We start from the raw sequence: 19,397 nt of genomic DNA, 5'->3' as shown, positions 1-19,397 counted from the left end.
GTCCACATTGCCCACGTAGAACCTGACCAGCACCCAAATTACACACACATAGGATGTGCCATCTTGCCCCCAAACAGCCCAGCATGAGTCAGCATTGTTCCCAAACAGCCGAGTGTACGCCATCTTTGTCCCATAAACACGCTACCTGTGCCATCTTTGTACCATAAACACCCTGCCTGTGCCATTTTTGTCCCATAAACACCCTGCTTATACCATCTTTGCCTTTTTGACAAATCAACTATACACCTATGATTAACACAAACACTTTTACAGTCACTCGCTAATTCACTTTCATTCACACAATAATTTATTCTTTCACACAAATTATTTACACATATTTATTGATGCATTCTCACAAATTCATTAATTCTCTCACTCATTCACACAATTCATCCACACGTTAATCCATTCATTTTCGCTCTCTCATTCTGACTCTTTATTTCAATATTCTTGCTACCCTCCTTTCTCTCTATCTACCCATTCTCACCCCCTTCTGCCCTATCTACCCCTTCTCACTCCCTATCTACCCCCTATCCCCCCGTCTTACTCCCTTCTCCCTATCTACCCCCTCCTATCTACCCTCTCCCCCCTTTGAAGTTCACTTACCTTTCAGGAGTCCTGCGGTGGGGGTGCAAGGCCTCTGTCTCCCAGCTCTGCCACTGTATGGAACAGCATAGAGTGATGGGAGTTATGATGTACTTTAGAGCATAATTATATAATGAAAAAGACATTGGAAATGGTACAGCATAACACCCATCAGTCTCACACATTTACCAATCCACACTTACCAATCCACACTTACCATTCCACACATACCAATGCACACATACCAATCCACAGATTCCACACATACCAATCCACAGATTCCACACATACCAATCGACAGATTCCACACATACCAATCCACAGATTCCACACATACCAATCCACATTTACCAATCCACAGATTCCACACATACCAATCCACAGATTCCACACATACCAATCCACATTTACCAATCCACATTTACCAATCCACAGATTCCACATTTACCAATCCACACATACCAATCCACAGATTCCACACATACCAATCCACTCTCACTGAATGATTTCCTACCTTTCCTCTTTTCTTCTTACAGTTTACAGTCAGCTCCTTTTCTTCCTCTTCGCTCCTCTTCTTCTGTCTTCTTCCGGGTTCAGAGGGCACAGACGGCGGTAGGCGCGGCTTCAGTGTTGTGTTGTGACAACAAACCCCGGCGCACAGCAGCAGTTGCCGCGCGGATCGTGAGGGAGCGGTATCGGAGGTCTTTAACAGACCTCCATCTCCCTTGAGTGATTTTAAGCCGGTTCCACCATCTTAAAATCACTCAAGGGAGCCTTCTCCTCCAGCGGCGGACATTACTGTCCGTCTCTGGAGGGGTGCCAGCAAGTTGGCACCCCCCTGATGAGCGGCACCCGGTGCGGACCGCCCCCCGCTAGGTACGCTACTGGATCACAGTGTGATCGGTGCTGGGGGTTTGCGGGGAGGGGAGTGAGAAAACATGTCTCTCACCCCCCCTCCCGTCCTGAAACAGAAAAGCAGGAAAAAAAAAAAGTTTATTCATTTAAAAAATAAAAAAAATCATTAAAATAATAATATAAATAATAATAAAAAAAATAATAATGTGAGCTGTGATGTCATTGTGACATCACTGGCATGTTCAGGAGTTCCCTAAGAGGACCTCTAACCATTTGTGTATAAAAAAATATATATAAAAAAAATGCAAAAAAAAAATATATATATATAAAAAAGATGATAAAAAAAATTAAAAAACCTTACATCCCATTGCCCTAGCATAACATCTAGCTGTTACGCGCGCCGCCGCGGCTCCCTCTCCGGCTGCTAACGCCGGCTCGCCGGGCACCGGCAACCCCACCTCCGTCCCGCACGCAGGTTGCCGACGGGTAACGCGCGCCGCTGCTGCACTTACCTTGGCCGCTCACGCTGGGTCCCCCGACGTCGTCGGCTCCACCTCCGGTACTGCCGCAGTCACTCGGGAGGCTTATGGTCCTGCTTCATCGGACGCGCGCACACGCCGGGAACACACCTGAAAATCAATTTAGGGCGCGACACACTCTACGGCGCGGCTGATGACGTGAGTGGTTCCTTTTCTATTTAAACCCCGTTTGTTTGCCTTGTCTTTGCCCGTTCTAAACATTCTCTAGCGTTGGGTGTGCTATAGTTCTCGTTCTATTTGATCTCTGCCTTGTGTACCGACCTCTTGCCTGTTTAAACGACCACGATTCTTCTCTGCATGCCTACGAACCCGGACCTGTTTACCGTTTTGCACCTGATCTACCTGCCCTGACCTCGGATTGTTTTTGACCTTGCTGCCTGCTGTTGCCCTCGACCTCGGACTGTGTTCTGGACTTTCTTTAGCTGTGCTTACCTGCATTGTTGGATCCCTCGTCTACCTGACCGTAACACTAGCCAGTATAACCCTCCTGCCCCCCGTTCATAACCCCCAAACCCGTTAAGCCATAGGCATAAAAATTATACAAAAAATGTACACCTAATAGTATGCTCCCTGGTGCTGGGAAAGTCTGGAAAATCTATATAAATTAGGTATTTCTGAAATCAGGACACCTGAATTGATAAACTTGGAGGGGATTTTCCATCACTTTACCTACTTTTGTGAGGATTCAGAGGGAAAATGTAAAAAAAAATTAGTTTATTTTTCTAATCTTCGCTAGTTTTTACTAAATTTCTCATTCTAAATTTTCAGCTAATCATCTAACTATGGTATCAAACGAAAGCTCTATCTCTCCTTAAAAAAACAATATATAGTTTACATGGGTACACTATTCACAGGAAAAGAGAATCATCGCTAAAATGGCAAAATTGCTCTGGGCTTTGAGGTACCAAAAACCCCTGGGATTGAAGGAGTTAAGTAATTGTGGGTGAATACTGTCAGGCCCCGGAGCATTGTTTGACAATAACTTTCTTTAGTTGTGGCAGCACCTTTTCCTCAGTCATCCAATCACAATTTGTTTGCAAGTTTTTTTGATATATACTCAGGAAAAATAGTTATTTAAAGTGTCTGCTTTTTCCTGGTTTTCAGTTTACCTACACTTTCTGTGTTTTTATGTAAGAGTTTATGCCAGTTAATATGTTATAAAGCTGCCATTATCTTATTGAAATTGGACTTTTTTTAGTGTTCCCCATGTGCAATAAATTTTTTTGGTTTATTTTTTTTAGTTCTCCCTTCATATTGACAACCACACGGACAGGAAGACAAATATATAATATTTTTTGAATAAAATGTTATAAAATGTTTAATTTTATACTTTTTATCAGTGACAAAGGATGTGTACGCTATTCTTTTCTTGTCTGTATGTCTAGACGTCCTGCACGCTAAGCAGGAACCACATTTATAATAGCCGTCTTTTAAAGCTAGAGGGTTATGTGGTTCCTGGTTAGTGTACAGAAAAACTAGACATACAGACAAGAACAGAATAGTGTACTTGTTGTTAGATTAAATACTACAGTGTAATGTTTTACCTGTTTTTTTCTCTTTTTTTTTTTCCTGCTGGGTTATTGAGTTCTGGAAGTGACCATAATTGAAGAACTCTAATTATCACAACAATAAGGGGAGAAGTATTGTCCTACCCTTCTAATTTTATTATGTGCGCTACTACCTTCCTTTTTTCTTGATGCATAGGTTATATGTCAGTGCTGACAAGCATCACAAGAGAATTACCGTATTTGCTCGATTATAAGACAAGGCTTTATAATACCATTTGGCTTATATTCAAGGTTGTCTAATAATTATACCTCAAATAGAAGTCTGACTATAAGACTAAGATCCAGATCTCCCGCAGCACTTCAGTTGACCTGGATCATCCTGTCTGGCAACAGGTAGACGTCTGAACGATGCACGCAAAGAAACTCTGCTGCTGCCGGCACTTTTGCAGCGGAAGTTGTCTATGCGCATCGGCAGACGTTCACCGGCGCTGCAGGGGATCAGGATCCTCCTCTCTGGCAGCCGGTTGTCACGTCCTCGGGACCAGTTGGCCGCGGGGGTCTGCTTGCGGATCACGGGCACCCGATACTTCCCTCTCCAGTCCCGTGGTCGGCGAGCAGACTGCCGCTTGTGGTGCACGGGCACCCGAGAAACCGTCATGTTCTCTTTGTGCCGGTGGTGGGCAGACCGACTGCCGAGACGGGAGAAGGAAGGTCGGTCCATCCACTGGGGGCGCAGCGATTCTTCTGGCTGTGTGATGGACGTCTGGAGGCGTGGTCTTGGCTCAGCTTGGAGGCGAGGTTTTTCTCTCTGACGCCAAATTTAAAAATCCCTGCTGAGCTTTCTCAGGCACCCTGTTGTGGTCTGCTACCCGTGTTTCTGAGTTTGCTGCTTATTTCTGTTTTGGACCCTTGCCTGCCCGACCTCCCTTTTGTCTAGTGATTATGTACTTTTGCCTGTGCTACCTGTGTACCGACCTGGCTTACCTGACTACCTGCTCCTGTGTACCGACCTGGCCTGTCTGCTAACCTGCTCCTGTGTACCGACCCGGCCTGTCTGCTAACCTGCTCCTGTGTACCAACCCGGCCTGTCTGCTAACCTGTTCCTGTGTACCGACCCGGCCTGTCTGCTAACCTGCTCCTGTGTACCGACCCGGCCTGTCTGCTAACCTGCTCCTGTGTACCGACCCGGCCTGTCTGCTAACCTGCTCCTGTGTACCGACCCGGCCTGTCTGCTAACCTGCTCCTGTGTACCGACCTGGCCTGTCTGCTAACCTGCTCCTGTGTACCGACCCGGCCTGTATGCTAACCTGCTCCTGTGTACCAACCCGGCCCGTCTGCTAACCTGTTCCTGTGTACCGACCCGGCCTGTCTGCTAACCTGCTCCTGTGTACCGACCCGGCCTGTCTGCTAACCTGCTCCTGTGTACCGACCCGGCCTGTCTGCTAACCTGCTCCTGTGTACCGACCCGGCCTGTCTGCTAACCTGCTCCTGTGTACCGACCCGGCTTGTCTGATAACCTGCTCCTGTGTATCTACCCGGCTTGTCTGACTACCAGCTCCTGTACCTGTTTTTCATACTCAGTACTTACCTGCTACCTGTGTTCACAGAGAGTCTCTCACTGTTGGGATCATCTGAGTCCTTGATTACCGCTGTTGGGGCTTCTCCCTATATAGCAGTTTTTTGGGCAGAATAACTCCTACGGTGAGTACCTCTAGTGATACGGACGCGACACCGGTGATTGTCTGCGCGATGCGCGCAGTCAACCTCTGCTGCTACCCGACGCTTCCACCGGGGCTTCTATGATGGAGCACTGACGTGGTCAGTCATAGAAGCCCCGGCGGAAGTGTCAGGTAGCAACATCCAACGGCTGCCCCCACTAGACACCAGGTAGTCTGGAGCACAGAGGACAAGTTTAGGGATGCATCGGTAAGCTGGGGGGGCATATAGGGGGACATAAGGCATATCTGCAGGGAAAATTGGCATATAGGGGGTATAAGCAGTGGCGGAACTACCGGGGTCGTAGGGGTCGCGAAAGCGACCGGGCCCTGGAGTTCTGCCAGTCAGGGGGCCCAAGGGTTGCCGAGCGGTCGTTTTCAGCAACCGATTGGCACCATTCTGTCTCCTCTGCTGCCGCTGCCTGCCTCAGCGCTGCCCGATGGCAGTGGTGGGAGTGTGAGGCGTCTGTCTCGGGAGCCGGCGCGTCACACTGAGCGCCGGCATATGACGCAGCAGAGCAGCGACACAGAGGCCTTACGCCCCCACCACAGGACTGCACGGTAAGTGACCTACAAAGGGGGGTAGGGAGAGGGTAGATAGTGTGAGAGGGGGGGTAGGGAGAGGGTAGATAGTGTGAGAGGGGGGGTTAGGGAGAGGGTAGATAGTGCGAGAGGGGGGGTTAGGGAGAGGGTAGGGGCCTTGAGGCTTCTAGTTATACCCCTGGGTATAAGGCATATCAGAGGGGCAGATAGGGGATGCAAAGTGGCATATCAGTGAGGCACAGAGGCATATAAGGCGGTATAAGGCTTATCTGGGGGGCAGAGTAGCAAGCCGTGGGGCAGATGTGGACAACTGGGGGGCAGGTTGGCAAATAAAAGGAAATAAAAACAAAAAAATGTGTTTTTCTCAATCATAGTTTTTTAAATATGAAAAAAGTTTACATGTGAATTCATGTTTACTAATAAAAAAAATTTCTTATAGGGTAATCTTTCATATTTAGGCTTTCTTTTTTTTCTAAATTAGTAATCAAATTTTGGGGGGCCGTCCTATAATCCGGGTCATTTTATAATCAAGCAAATATGGTAATAAAATCATTATTTTGACACTCACATTAAAGGTTTTTTTGGGGTTTTTTTTGCATATTTTTGTGTTACCTATGTAATTCCACTGAGGGGGCAGTTAGGGTGGCATGTTTTTATTGGTTTCTCTTTCCTACCTGGAGGAGGGCCTACATCACATATGTCATTGCTGCACGGGGATGCGCAAAAGAAAATAAATTGGCAGGTTAGAGTTTAAGTGTGAAAACTTATTTCTATCACACAACTAAAAACATGGCTTTGGAGATCTATTTCTGTGTTATTTCCATTACTGTGTTAGATCTATCACTGGGAAATCTACTGAAGTTTTAAAATATTTAACTTATTTATACAAATGACAATTGTAAATATAACCATATGGCCATTTTCTCCAGTGTGAATGCTCCCTTTACAATGCTCTACCAAAAATATGTTGTTGGAGAACTATAATTTGTGTAATACTGTCAAATGAAGGCTCATACTACCTTTATCTGATTACGAAGGCATGTAGATGGCTGTTGGAGACTACTAAGCTGCCCAATCAGATATTTTTTTGTTTGTCTAATGTTTGGTGACCAGCTGGATCTTGTTTTTCCCTTTACAAAGCAAAGTAACTTCAGCAAATTGCCGATTGTTTTATTTTTGCATTTTTGTTACATTTTATCTGACAAAATCTCTCCAGCTTTGAATAGAGGAAAATGCCAGAAATTAATAAGTTTAATTCAGCGAAGTAGAATTGCAATTGTACTAGAAAATGTATCATAAGATTTAGAAACCACATGAAAACATGAGTCTAATTGTGTGGAAAAATAGATACTGTTTCAACTAAGAACAATAAATAAGCGGTCTACACATTTCTTCCCCCAATGTTTTTAGTTACATCTGAATAATTTTGAATCTGTACATTACCTTTAGTTACTTTTAAGTTTAAAGTAAGGATTTTAATTTGTTCTGCCGACAGTGCAGATATAGTAACATAGTTACATAGTTATATGGGCTGAAAAAAGACATCTGTCCATCGAGTTCAGCGTTTCCCATATCTGTTAATTACTGTTGATCCAAAAGAAGGCAAAACTAAAACCCAGTTTGTGGCTTTTTCCAATTTTGCAACAAACTAGGGAAAAAAGTTCCTGCCAGAATGGCAGTCAGATATCTCCTTGGATCAAGAAGCTGTTATATTGGCTCAGTTTTTTTGTTCAATGTTGAAATCTACTTAATATTAAAATCATATGGCAGTTATGGAACCAAGGTGAAGATGAAATATGAGTATGTGTACTAGATGAAAGCATTCCAATATGACACAAAGTTTTCTTCTCTCATACAGCGCTTACAATGTGAATATTAAATATTTTTCAGAAAAAAGAGCGAGGTCACAGCAGTGTCACAAAAGAAGAATTGGATTCTTGCATGATTAACAAGGTACCAGTCTGTTTAACGTTGGGGCTTTGGTTAGAGAAAAGGTTGTGTAACACTTGTGAACTAAGCCTTTCATTTTTTGTGTCCTAGATAACGGATGTTGGTCACAGGGTTTAGTTATGGTTTGTTTTGACCTGTAACAGAAACATCTGCTATCATTGAAATGGTGCAAGGAAACTTCCCAATGGAAAAATAATTTTTTCTTTCTGAGTACTTCAATGTAGTATAACGCCAAAGAAAAATTATATTTCATTTGATTCCAGTAAATTTCTTGCCAATCTGGATGTTTTGATTTTATGCAGATATGGCATTCCTTACACAAACACATCAATGAGATGTTTGATAATGGAATCTGTTTGCTGGAAAAAAGGTTGAGCTGTTGATGTGCAGTCCAGTCAGTGAGGTGACTTTCAAGAAAATTATTCCCATTAGCCATGCATTATAAAGAGCCAACCAAGCTCTTTCGTAACGCATAGCTTAGTCGGTGAGTTGTAACTGCAACTCATCTGCCAAACTGCCAAATTAGTGAGAACACTAATACGCTGAGACATCCTGAGAGCAGTTTGCTACAAAGTTAAGTGGTCAATCGAGTTAAGGGTTGATTTTGCTTACCTGACTTCACTGAATTTGCCTGCGCTTGCATGCTAAAAGTTTACAATGCAACTTGAATATTTGCTTTATGTATATCTAATAAATGGAATGGAGAGGTAGGAGGAGAATATTTAGTCAAATTGTATATATGTGTGTTTACATACACAGTGGTGCATGTTAAAGTGTGTGTGTGTTGTTAGCATGAGGTGTGTGTGTATGGAGTGTGTGCGTGCCTGTTACTGTACTGTGTTAGTGTGTCAGTATATGGTGGCAAAATCCTAAATTCTGTACAGAGATTGTGTTTTAAGCAAATGGTAGAGGAGCCAACAAAGAGGTTGTGCTAGATTTAGTGAGATTTAATATGTGGCCAGAGGTTGAATTATACCCCACTAAAACTAAAAAGTTTTTTTTTTTTTAATGGAAAGAGGGTCAGCGGGTGTGCATTCTTCAATTTGGAATTTTGGCAATTGGTCATCCTACCCAAATGTCCTATTTGGAACATCTTTGAATTCAATGTACTCCGACAAAACATATATTTTTGTAAAGTAGATACCGAATGGTATATCAAATTTTGGTATTTTAACACTGTCCATGCTATATATTGAATTGGCCAATATATGCACTGTATCACTGTACTCAGAAGATGTTACTAAACACAAATTGGGGTGTTTGGAAATGACATACCAAGAGGTGTAAATTCATACCTGAAATACAATGTACTTTTCTTCTGTTTACACCAAGGAAGAACAGATGGCTGAGCCGCTGCTGACTTTACAAAACCTTTGCACCAAACATGTTATTGGCTGGTACAGGAAAAAGTTAATTAAACAATGTTAAGGTTGACATGGCTCCTGGGCCCACATAATTCAGGCCAGACCACTATCTTCATGGATTCTTTCAGTTTAGGCATAATGCAAATACACTGGTGTAAAGTAGATATGTTGCCCATATTTAAATAGGGAAGGAAATCTCAGCCGAGCAATTACAGGGCAGTGAGGTTGACATCCGTAGTAGGGAAATTATTTGAAGGGCTGCTAAAGGCATACAATCTAGAATACATCTTGAATCAGAATATAATTCGTAGAAGTCAGAATGGCTTTTCCAAACCAACCAAACAGCATTTTGGGAAGAAGTCAGTAAAAATAAAGATCTAGGAGTGACAGTTGATGTGGTCTATTTGGACTTTGCTAAGGCATTTGATACGGTTCCATACAAAAGGTTACTGAACAAATTGTCCGAAATAGGCTTAAGGGCAAATGTATGTACTTGGACTGGAAATCAGTTAAAAGATATGATGCAACAAGTGGCTATAAATGGAAAATGTCAAACTGAACCAAGGTATTAAATGGAGTACCAGTGTTTGCTGATGACAAAATTACCGTATTTGCTCCCATTATAAGATGACCCTGATCATAAGACGACCCCCGCAAAATTTGAATATAGATTTAGAAAAATAGAAAATGCCTGAATATAAGACTACCCTATAGGAAAAAAAAGTTTTACTAGTAAATATTCACATGTAAACTTTTTTCATATTTAAAAAAACTGATTGTTTTGTTTTTAGTTCCTTTTATTTGCCACTCTGCCCCAGTTATGCACATCTGCCCCCAGATATGCCTTATATGCCACTCTGCCCCCCAGAAATGCCTTATACCCCCTATATGACACTCTGCCTCCCTAATAAGCCACTCTGCCCCCATATATGCCTTTTAACCCTGTGCAATGCAGACCTCCTCTGCTGCTGCCGGCACTTCCGCGGGGACTTCTATGGCTGAGTATCACATGACCTTCCGGTGCTCCACCATAGAAGCCCCGGCGGTAGGTCTAACCTTGATTTTGCTTCTCTGCAGGATGATTTAGCGAGTGAGGCAAATGGGAAATTAAGTTCAATACAAACAAATGAAAACATATGCATTGCGGAAAAAATAATAACAGTGCATCATATACTTTAAATGGTACCCCCCTGGGAAAAAATGGATTTAGGAGTAATTGTAGATGATAGACGATGCCAGTCTGCAGCTGGAATGGCCAGTAGGATATTGGCATGTATAAAACTGGGTAATGATTAACAGGAGGAGGAAATAATCTTGCCTTTTTATGTCAATAGTAAGACCTCACCTTGGTGTTTTGTTTCCCTACTTTTGGATCAAAAACAGTAAGGATAGGTAGATGGGTTTAACTTGATGAGCTTAGGTCATTTTTCAATGTAAATTACTATGTAATGTGTGTGAATAAACACCGAAAAATCACTACCACAAACGTTGATATACACATTTGTTCTCAGGAGGGTCTGGGAACTCTTTTACTATTTACCAGGCACTGACACTGGCACTGGCACTGAGTATTGCAGAATATGCAGTGACACCTTTTTTTTTTTTTTTTTTTTTTTGTGAACTAACATAATATTTAAAAGACAAGCTTTCGAGAGTTATCCTCTCTTCATCAGAGAGTTTCTCCAATGCAGCCTTTGTCACATGCTGAACAATGTATCATGTACACCACGCTTGCAGATGTACATGAGTAAGAATCCTTGATGCACCTCAGAATGAACCTACACAGAAGCTCCATCAAAAACCATGTAGGACATAATTTCACGCAGAATAATCACTCCATCCCAAACCTGAAAATTAAAGTACTCAAAGGGAATTTCAAAGACTCTCAGGAAAGGAAAACATTTGAGATGAAAATAACATATTTCAACATGATAAAAGAGGTACTTAATGTGGATTTCCTGACACACTACCAGAACTTTATATGGCATTCATCTTAATGTGCAATGTGTGTCTAATTGCTGTTATTGTCTCTAATGTGTTAATGTGTTTATTGGTTTCCCTAGGTTTATTTGTTCTGTCCTTTGGTTATCTCTCTACCTCTCTGCATTTTTCACCTCCAGGCTCATTATTTATGACACCCCACTCAACCCCCACTCTCCCCTTCTCTAATACCATCACTTGTTGTAAGTTGTAACCTCTATCATTTTGACGGACTTCTCACCTGTAAGTGATAATTAGTAATAACTTATTTAAGCAGCCTGCATGAGGCTTTTAGATTGTTTTCTTCGCTTAAACGGTGTAATTGCTGTAATTCCTCTATGTTGAGGCAGTCAACAACAACAAGACTGACATCAGGGGCCCAGTGTGGCCTCTCCCCCAGGTGTCAACGTCTGCCATACACTGTATGGATGCGGACACCTGGTTTCAAAGATGTCCCAAATAGGGCATAGGCACAGACTGACCAAAACGGGAAAAAAAAATATGCACTTCCCAAATGTGGTGTTTTACCTCCCAAACAACCCAACAAACCCATGCATAGAGGGTATCATTGTACTCAGGAGATGTTGCTGAACACATATTGGAGTGTTGTTTGGCAGTGACATGTACTAGAAGCTTTGTAAGCTCGTTTGAGCAGGGCCCTCCTCACCTGTTGTCTCTGTTAGTCAATTTGTTAGTCAATTTGTTAGTCAATTCTGTTAGTCAATTTGTTATGTTACATACTGCTTGTTATATCCTGTCTGCATACAGCGCTACGGAATTTGATGACGCTATATAAAAGAATAAATAATAATAATAAAGTTCATACCTTAAGTACAATTTATGTGAAGAAAATTACTACCACAAAAGCTGGTGGTAGAATCTCGTGCATGGAAAGGGTTAAAATAACAGCATTCAAAATTACTCTGGGGTGTCTAGTTTTCAAAATATATGATTTGATTGGGGTAAATTGCATTGGCCGGCTTCAAAGATGTTCCAAAAAGCGCATGGGGACAGAATGACTAGATTTGGGAAAAAATGTTTTCGCAAATTGCCCTATAACTTGCAAAAAAAACCATAAAAACAATGGGTAGTTCTAAGCTCAGGACAAATAGTAGAATCTATTTAGCAGTTGTTTTTTTTCATTAGCTCGTGTCGATGAGTAAAAGATTTTTCAGATAAAAGTGAGAAAAAGTGCCATGTAGTCTGCATTTACAAAAAAATAGTGTACTAGGATGCCACCTTTGCAATAAAACAGTTTGTGAAATTTCATCCCTGCTAGATATACCACAGTCAACTGTAAGTGGTATTATTGGAAAGTGGAAGCATTTATGAACAGCAGCAACTCTGCTACAAAGCGGAAGATTGTTCCAAACTTCCACTGTTCATATCAACACAAAAACTTGAATGGGTTTTTTTATGGCCTTGTAGCTGCATGCAAGACTCACATCACAGAGCCCTGACTTCAACCCCATCAAACCATTTCAACAGAAGCACTTCAAAATCTTGTGGAGAAAAAAAAGAGTGGAACTATTATAACTGCAAGGTGGGTGGGGGGAATCTACATACATATTGTCTATATATTTAGAATGTCATAAAAGTCCCTGTTGGTATAATGGTTAAAAGTCCCAATACTTTTGTCCATTTAGTGTCTGTGTATATAGTATATATATATATATATATATATGTGCTTGTGTATGTGTATGTATATATATATATATATATATATATATATATATATAGCACAGTAGCATACATACATGCTAATATAGGCATGTCAAAAATTATCCTGCAGTAAATCCGCTTTCCGAAGTAGATTGTACCATTCGGATAAGGGCAGGGGCGTACCTAGAGTATTTGGCACCTGGGGCGGGTCCTGTATGTGCCCCCTCCCCCCAACCACAGACACTTTAAAACTGTATACCTTCTATCGTTAGGCAAACATTGACAGGGGTACAGCATAACTGATATTATATACTGAGGCAGAGATTGACAGGGGTACAGCGTAACTGTTATCATTATATACTGAGGCAAACATTGACAGGGGTACAGCATAACTGTTATTGTTATATACTGAGGCAAACATTGATTTGTTGTAGGCCTACCACTTCAGTGTCTGGCTTAGTATAGTAGGCAGGGCCGGCCTTAGGGGTGTGCGACCTGTGCGACCGCACAGGGCGCCATGGTTGCAGGGTCGCCTGACCGGGACTTAGATTAAAGCATCGGTTTTTTTTTTTTGCGTTTTTTTTTAAAACTTTATTTAACATCATTCATGTTAAATAAAGTTTTAAAAAAAAAACAATGCTTAAATCTAAGTCCCGGTCAGGGGCGCCGAGCGGTTGCTCGTGAAGTTCTCGGCAACCGCACGGCGCCCCTTACTCTCCGTGACTCCGTCGCTGTGCCGGCATCTCATGTTGAGCGCCGGACTATTCCGGCGCTCAACATGAAATGCCGGCACCGCGGCAGAGCGAGAAGACGGATGCCTCCCGTTCTCACCGCAGGACTCCGGCAACAAGGTAAGTTGGGGGGGTGTAGTTTGAAGGGGCGGGGGGGTGTAGTTTGAAGGGGCAGGGGGGGGTGTAGTTTGAAGGGGCAGGGGGGGGTGTAGTTTGAAGGGGCAGGGGGGGTGTAGTTTGAAGGGGCGGGGGGGTGTAGTTTGAAGGGGCAGGGGGGGTGTAGTTTGAAGGGGCAGGGGGGGTGTAGTTTTGAAAATGGGGGCAGGGGGGGTGTAGTTTGAAGGGGCAGGGGGGGTGTAGTTTGAAGGGGCAGGGGGGGTGTAGTTTGAAGGGGCAGGGGGGGTGTAGTTTGAAGGGGCGGGGGGGTGTAGTTTGAAGGGGCAGGGGGGGTGTAGTTTGAAGGGGCAGGGGGGGGTGTAGTTTGAAGGGGCAGGGGGGGTGTAGTTTGAAGGGGCAGGGGGGGTGTAGTTTGAAGGGGCAGGGGGGGTGTAGTTTGAAGGGGCAGGGGGGGGTGTAGTTTGAAGGGGCAGAGGGGGGGTGTAGTTTGAAGGGGCGGGGGGGTGTAGTTTGAAGGGGCAGGGGGGGGTGTAGTTTGAAGGGGCAGGGGGGGTGTAGTTTGAAGGGGCAGGGGGGGGGGGGTGTAGTTTGAAGGGGCAGGGGGGGGTGTAGTTTGAAGGGGCAGGGGGGGGTGTAGTTTGAAGGGGCAGGGGGGGGTGTAGTTTGAAGGGGCAGGGGGGGTGTAGTTTGAAGGGGCAGGGGGGGTGTAGTTTGAAGGGGCAGGGGGGGTGTAGTTTGAAGGGGCAGGGGGGGTGTAGTTTGAAGGGGCAGGGGGGGGTGTAGTTTGAAGGGGCAGGGGGGGGTGTAGTTTGAAGGGGCAGGGGGGGGGGCGGTAGTTTGAAGGGGCATGGGGGGGTAGTTTGAAGGGGCAGAGGAGGGGCGGTAGTTTGAAGGGGCATGGGGGGGTAGTTTGAAGGGGCAGAGAGGGGGGTAGTGAGGGGGGGCACCAGAGGAGTAGTCCGCACAGGGCGCCACAACGCCTAAGGCCGGCTCTGATAGTAGGGATGCACCGAAATGAAAACTCTGGACCGAAAATGTATTGGATTGCTAGTAGCAATATATATATACCTTATTTTCCGGCGTATAAGACGACTGGGCGTATAAGACGACCCCCAACTTTTCCAGTTAAAATATAGAGTTTGGGCTATACTCGTCGTATAAGACTACTCCTCTGTCCCCTATGTCCTGAGGAAAGTCAGCAATGACTGAAACGACGACTTGACTTTGAATAAAGAGATATTGTTAATTTAAAGACCTGGAGTGCTGACCATCTTTTGAATGCTTTGAGTGCTTTATATACCGGCTCTGTAAGTTTCAGCACCCGGCGTATAAGATGACCCCCGACTTTTGAGAAGATTTTCATGGGTTAAAAAGTCGTCTTATACGCCGGAAAATATGGTATATATATAAATATTGTTATTGACATTACCTGTCCAATTTTGGTGTGTTACTTTTAATAAAAGTATGTGACAGTGGGTAAATGACAGAAACATTTAAATACGTAAATGGAATCAACAGTTTTGCTGTGTTACTTACTTTTAATAAAAGTGTGGTAAACACACCAAAATTGGCCGCAAAAACCCAACAACAATATTAATTTAGGGAAAAAAGAGCCTGAATATAAGAATACCCTATAAGAAAAAAGTTTTACTAGTAAATATTAACATGTAAGCTATTTTTTTCTTATATAATAAAAACTGATTGAGAAAAATGTGTTTTTTTGTTTTTATTTCCTTTTATTTGGAAACCTGTCCCCCAGTTATGCACATCTGCCCCCCGGATTTCCCTTTAGCCCCTATATGCCACTCTGCCCCCCAGATATGCCTTATACCCTCTATATATGTTATGGCCGGCAGACGAACATTCATGGCAGCCGCAAAGTTAAAAACTAAGCGGCTGCCACCGGGACTGGCCGCTGTGCCAAAAACGATGCGCGCGGCAACTGTGGCTGTGCGTCGGGACTTGATGTCAAAGGACAGGACACAGAAGAGGAAGAAGAAGAGGAAGAATGAAGAGGAGGAGGAAAAGTGACAGTGCCAGAGGAAAGGTAGGAAAATATTAGTAAGTGTGTGAGAGTGATGGGTGTTATGCTGTAGTTTATGATGAATGTTTGTGAATGAGGGTTTTAGATAGCATGGCATAGGGAGGCTGCCTAGGCATGATAGGAGTGTGATTGCTGTTATCAATTTTTTATTTTTTTTTCTTCCAATAATTCAATAACAGTATTAATAGATATATATGGTTGCAAACAGCAATCACACGCCTATCATGCTAAGTCAGCCTGTACATGCTAGAACATGGGCATGATAGGATTGTGATTGCTGTTAATTATATGTGTATATATATATATATAAATATATTAATATTGTTGATTATTTTTTTTGTCTAATTTTGGTGTTACTTTTAATAAAGTATTTTAAACTTTTTTTTTTTTTTTTTCCCCGGATTTGGCCAAATGAATGCAGAATTTTCAGTTTCGGTGAAGAATTTTCATTTCGGTGCATCCCTACTATATACTAAGCCAGTCACTGAAGTGTTAGGCCTACACCACATCAATGTTTGGCTTAGTATATAGTGATAGGGGTTGTACTGCAGTATTGTCAGTGTCTGGCTCAAAGTATAGGCACACATTGACGGTGGTACAACGTAATCCCTAAGTATATAATGATAACAGTTATGCTGTACCACCGTCAATGTGTGCCTCAGTATATAATAACAATTTTGCTGTACCCCTGTCAATATTTGCCTAACCATAGAAACTATGCAGTTTTAAAGTGTGTGTGGGGGGGTGCCACATACAGGATCTGCCACAGGTGCCAAATACTCTAGGTACGCCCCTGCATCATGCAGCAGTCAGACCCAATGGCCATTCCTCAGCTCTTCGTCCCATGTCTTAAAAGGGGTGGGATAAGGAGCTGAGGCACGGATATTGGGCTGCGCGGTGCGTGCTCGCCGGCCGCTTTAATTTCATTAGGCGCCAGTGGAGTGACTGCTATCAATGTCGCTCGCAGCCGCTTTGGTGGCGCAACGGGCCACTTGACTAGACTTGCCGCCCAGGCTTTAGGCTGCCAGCCCTCCCCTGGGTCTAGTTGCTTTTCTTCTGCATTGCTGGAAGCTAATACAGCCTGGCTGGGTTGCCATGGCTACACTCCTGTGACTCAGCCCATTGTCCAGCCCACAGCCAGCCCCTTCTGGCTATTTAAGCAGCTAAACTTCACTTCCTCCTTGCCCTTGTGTTGTTTCCGGCTGCAAGTGCTATCTCCGTGTTCCTGAATTCCTGTGCATGACCTGGCTTTCTCGGACGTCCCTCCTGGCTCCTGATTCCTGGCTTGATCCTGACTTCGCTGATCTCCGTATTCCTAAACCCGGCTTGTCTTTTGGTATATGCTCTTGGATCACGATTTGGCTTTGTTCACTATTGTTATTACAATAAAGGTGATTGCATTTTACGTTTCGTGTCCGTCTGGTCCCTGGTCCCTAACATTATGCTACTACGCCTCCCAGATATGCCTTTTAACCCCCATATATGCCACTCTGCCCCCCGAAATGCTTTATATACCCCTATATGCCACTCTGTAGCCGTGATATTCCTTTTAACCCCCTATATGCCACTCTGCCTCCCTGATATTCCTTTTAACCCCTAAATGCCACTCTGCCTCCCTGATATTTTTTCTAACCTCTATATGCCACTCTGCCTCCCTGATATTCTTTTTAACCCCCTAGATGCCACTCTGCCTCTAGAAAGCCCTTATACCCCCCCATATGCCACTCTTATCCTCCCCTCGACTTACCAGTGTTTCCATAGACTTCTCCCCCGTGCTTCAGATTACTTGGTGTGTAGTGGGGACAGCCGGTGGAGGTTCTGCGCAATCTTAGTCTTGTAATCAGATCTCTGTTTGAGGTCTGATTAGAAGACGACCTCGAATATAAGATATAAATGGTGTATGATATACATATACATAAAGAAAAGATAGAGTGCAGTGCTCCGTTTGTAATAACTCTATATTAATAGTGTTATGCAATACTTGAACATATCCGTCCTTACAAAATAACACCCATCGTGCATAATAAATAAAAAAAGAAAGAAAAAAAAGAAACGAAAAAAACAAAAAACAAACCAGGTATACTTAGATTCAAATCACATGATTTGAATCTAAGTATACCTGGGTTTTTTTTGTTTTTTTTTCTCTTTCTTTTTTTATTTATTATGCACGATGGGTGTTATTTTGTAAGGACGGATATGTTCAAGTATTGCATAACACTATTAATATAGAGTTATTACAAACGGAGCGCTGCACTCTATCTTTTGTTTGTTTTATTGTTACGTAGGGGTTAAGTGCTGGCAGCTATTTATACTCACTTTATATATCAAAATATCTATTAGAAGCGCCGTCATTCACTTTATTTTTGTACATATATATATATAGGGCTGCAACTAATGATTATTTTAATAATCGGTTAGTTGGCCGATTATTTTTTCGATTAATTGATTAATCGGATAAAAAAATTTAAATTTTTTTTCAATTTAAAATAATGTAATAAAAAACGTACAATTTACACTTTCATCTCTTTATCACAATGGCCTCTCTATTCACCTTCTTATTTTACTGACATAATAATAAAAGCTACAAGAACCCAAACACAGTGTTTCTCAAACTAGGTTTTAATACAAAGTTATTAGTAAATATTAATTCATATGTTAACTATTTTTCATATTTAATAAAAACTATGAGAAAAAAGCCTTGTTTAAATTTTTTTTATTTACCAAACTGCCCCCGGTTATGCACATCTGACCCCCAGCTTGCCACTCTGCCCCCATATATGCCTTATACCTCTTATATGCCAGTGATATGCAACTGAGGCCCCTGATATACCTTTTACCCCCAGATATGTTTTATGCCCCCCTGATATGCCTAATATCGATATGCCTTATACCCCCTATATGCCACTGAGCCCCCTGATATACCTTTTGCCCCCCTGATATGTTTTATGCCCCCCTGATATGCCTAATATCGATATGCCTTATACCCCCTATATGCCCTGAAATTCATAATACCTCCCATACACCACTATAACTCACCCATACACCACTCTGGTTCCTCCCCCTCCCATACACCTCTCTGGCTCCTCCCATACATCACTTTGGCCCCTCCCCCTCCCATACTCCACTCTGCCTCCTCCCCCCTCCCATACACCACTCTGCCTCCTCCCCTCCCATACATCACTTTGCCTCCTCCCCCTCCCATATACCACTTTGCCCCCTCCCATACTCCACTCTGGCTCCTCCCCCTCCCATACTCCACTCTGCCTCCTCCCCCCTCCCATACACCACTCTGCCTCCTCCCCCCTCCCATACTCCACTCTGCCTCCTGTCAGCCACGGAGGTTCACAAGACAGCAGGGAGCCGGGTGGAGAGGCAGAGTGCCGTATGGGAGGGGGAGGAGCCAGAGGGGTGTATGGGAGGGGGGAGAGAGACGGAAGTGAGAGACCGGCCGACAGTGAGGGGAATCCAGGTCCCCTGGAGCGTTGCGGGGGATCTGGATTCTAGTGTTATAATCCGATCTCTGTTTGAGGTCGGATTATAATTTTTATAATCTATAAAAATCGATTCGATTAATCGATAATGAAAATCGTTGACGATTTTCATTATCGATTTTATCTATTAGTTGTTTCAGCCCTATATATATATATATATATATATATATATCATTTATATAATTGCTAACAGCAATCACACTCCTATCATGCCCAGGTCCCAGCATGTACTGGCTGTGATTACAGCCTCCCTATGCCATGCTATCACACACACACACTGACTCACAAACATTCATTCACAAACATTCAGCAT

The 19,397-nt window shown here is 43.2% G+C and overlaps 1 protein-coding gene across 2 annotated transcripts in view; it reads left to right on the top strand.

Moving 5' to 3' along the window:
- The window catches only part of LOC149275960 (4-aminobutyrate aminotransferase, mitochondrial-like), a 280,567-nt gene that overhangs the window by 180,932 nt on the left and 80,238 nt on the right, over window positions 1-19,397 (top strand). Inside the window, exon 8 of one of the 2 annotated variants that reach the window (XM_089504079.1) lies at window positions 7,636-7,698. The exons of the other annotated variant lie outside the window; for it this stretch is intronic. Within the exon in view, the coding sequence (XP_089360205.1) occupies window positions 7,636-7,698 (63 nt within the window). The remainder of the gene's footprint in view (window positions 1-7,635; window positions 7,699-19,397) is intronic. 2 annotated transcript variants of the gene reach the window in all.

Source organism: Sceloporus occidentalis, unplaced genomic scaffold (assembly GCF_023333645.1).
Source record: "Sceloporus occidentalis isolate IW3139 unplaced genomic scaffold, rSceOcc1.0.p SCAF_255, whole genome shotgun sequence".
Classification (NCBI taxonomy): domain Eukaryota; kingdom Metazoa; phylum Chordata; class Lepidosauria; order Squamata; family Phrynosomatidae; genus Sceloporus; species Sceloporus occidentalis.
Note: the sequence above shows the minus strand (reverse complement) of the source record. Positions and strands in the feature narration are given on the sequence as shown.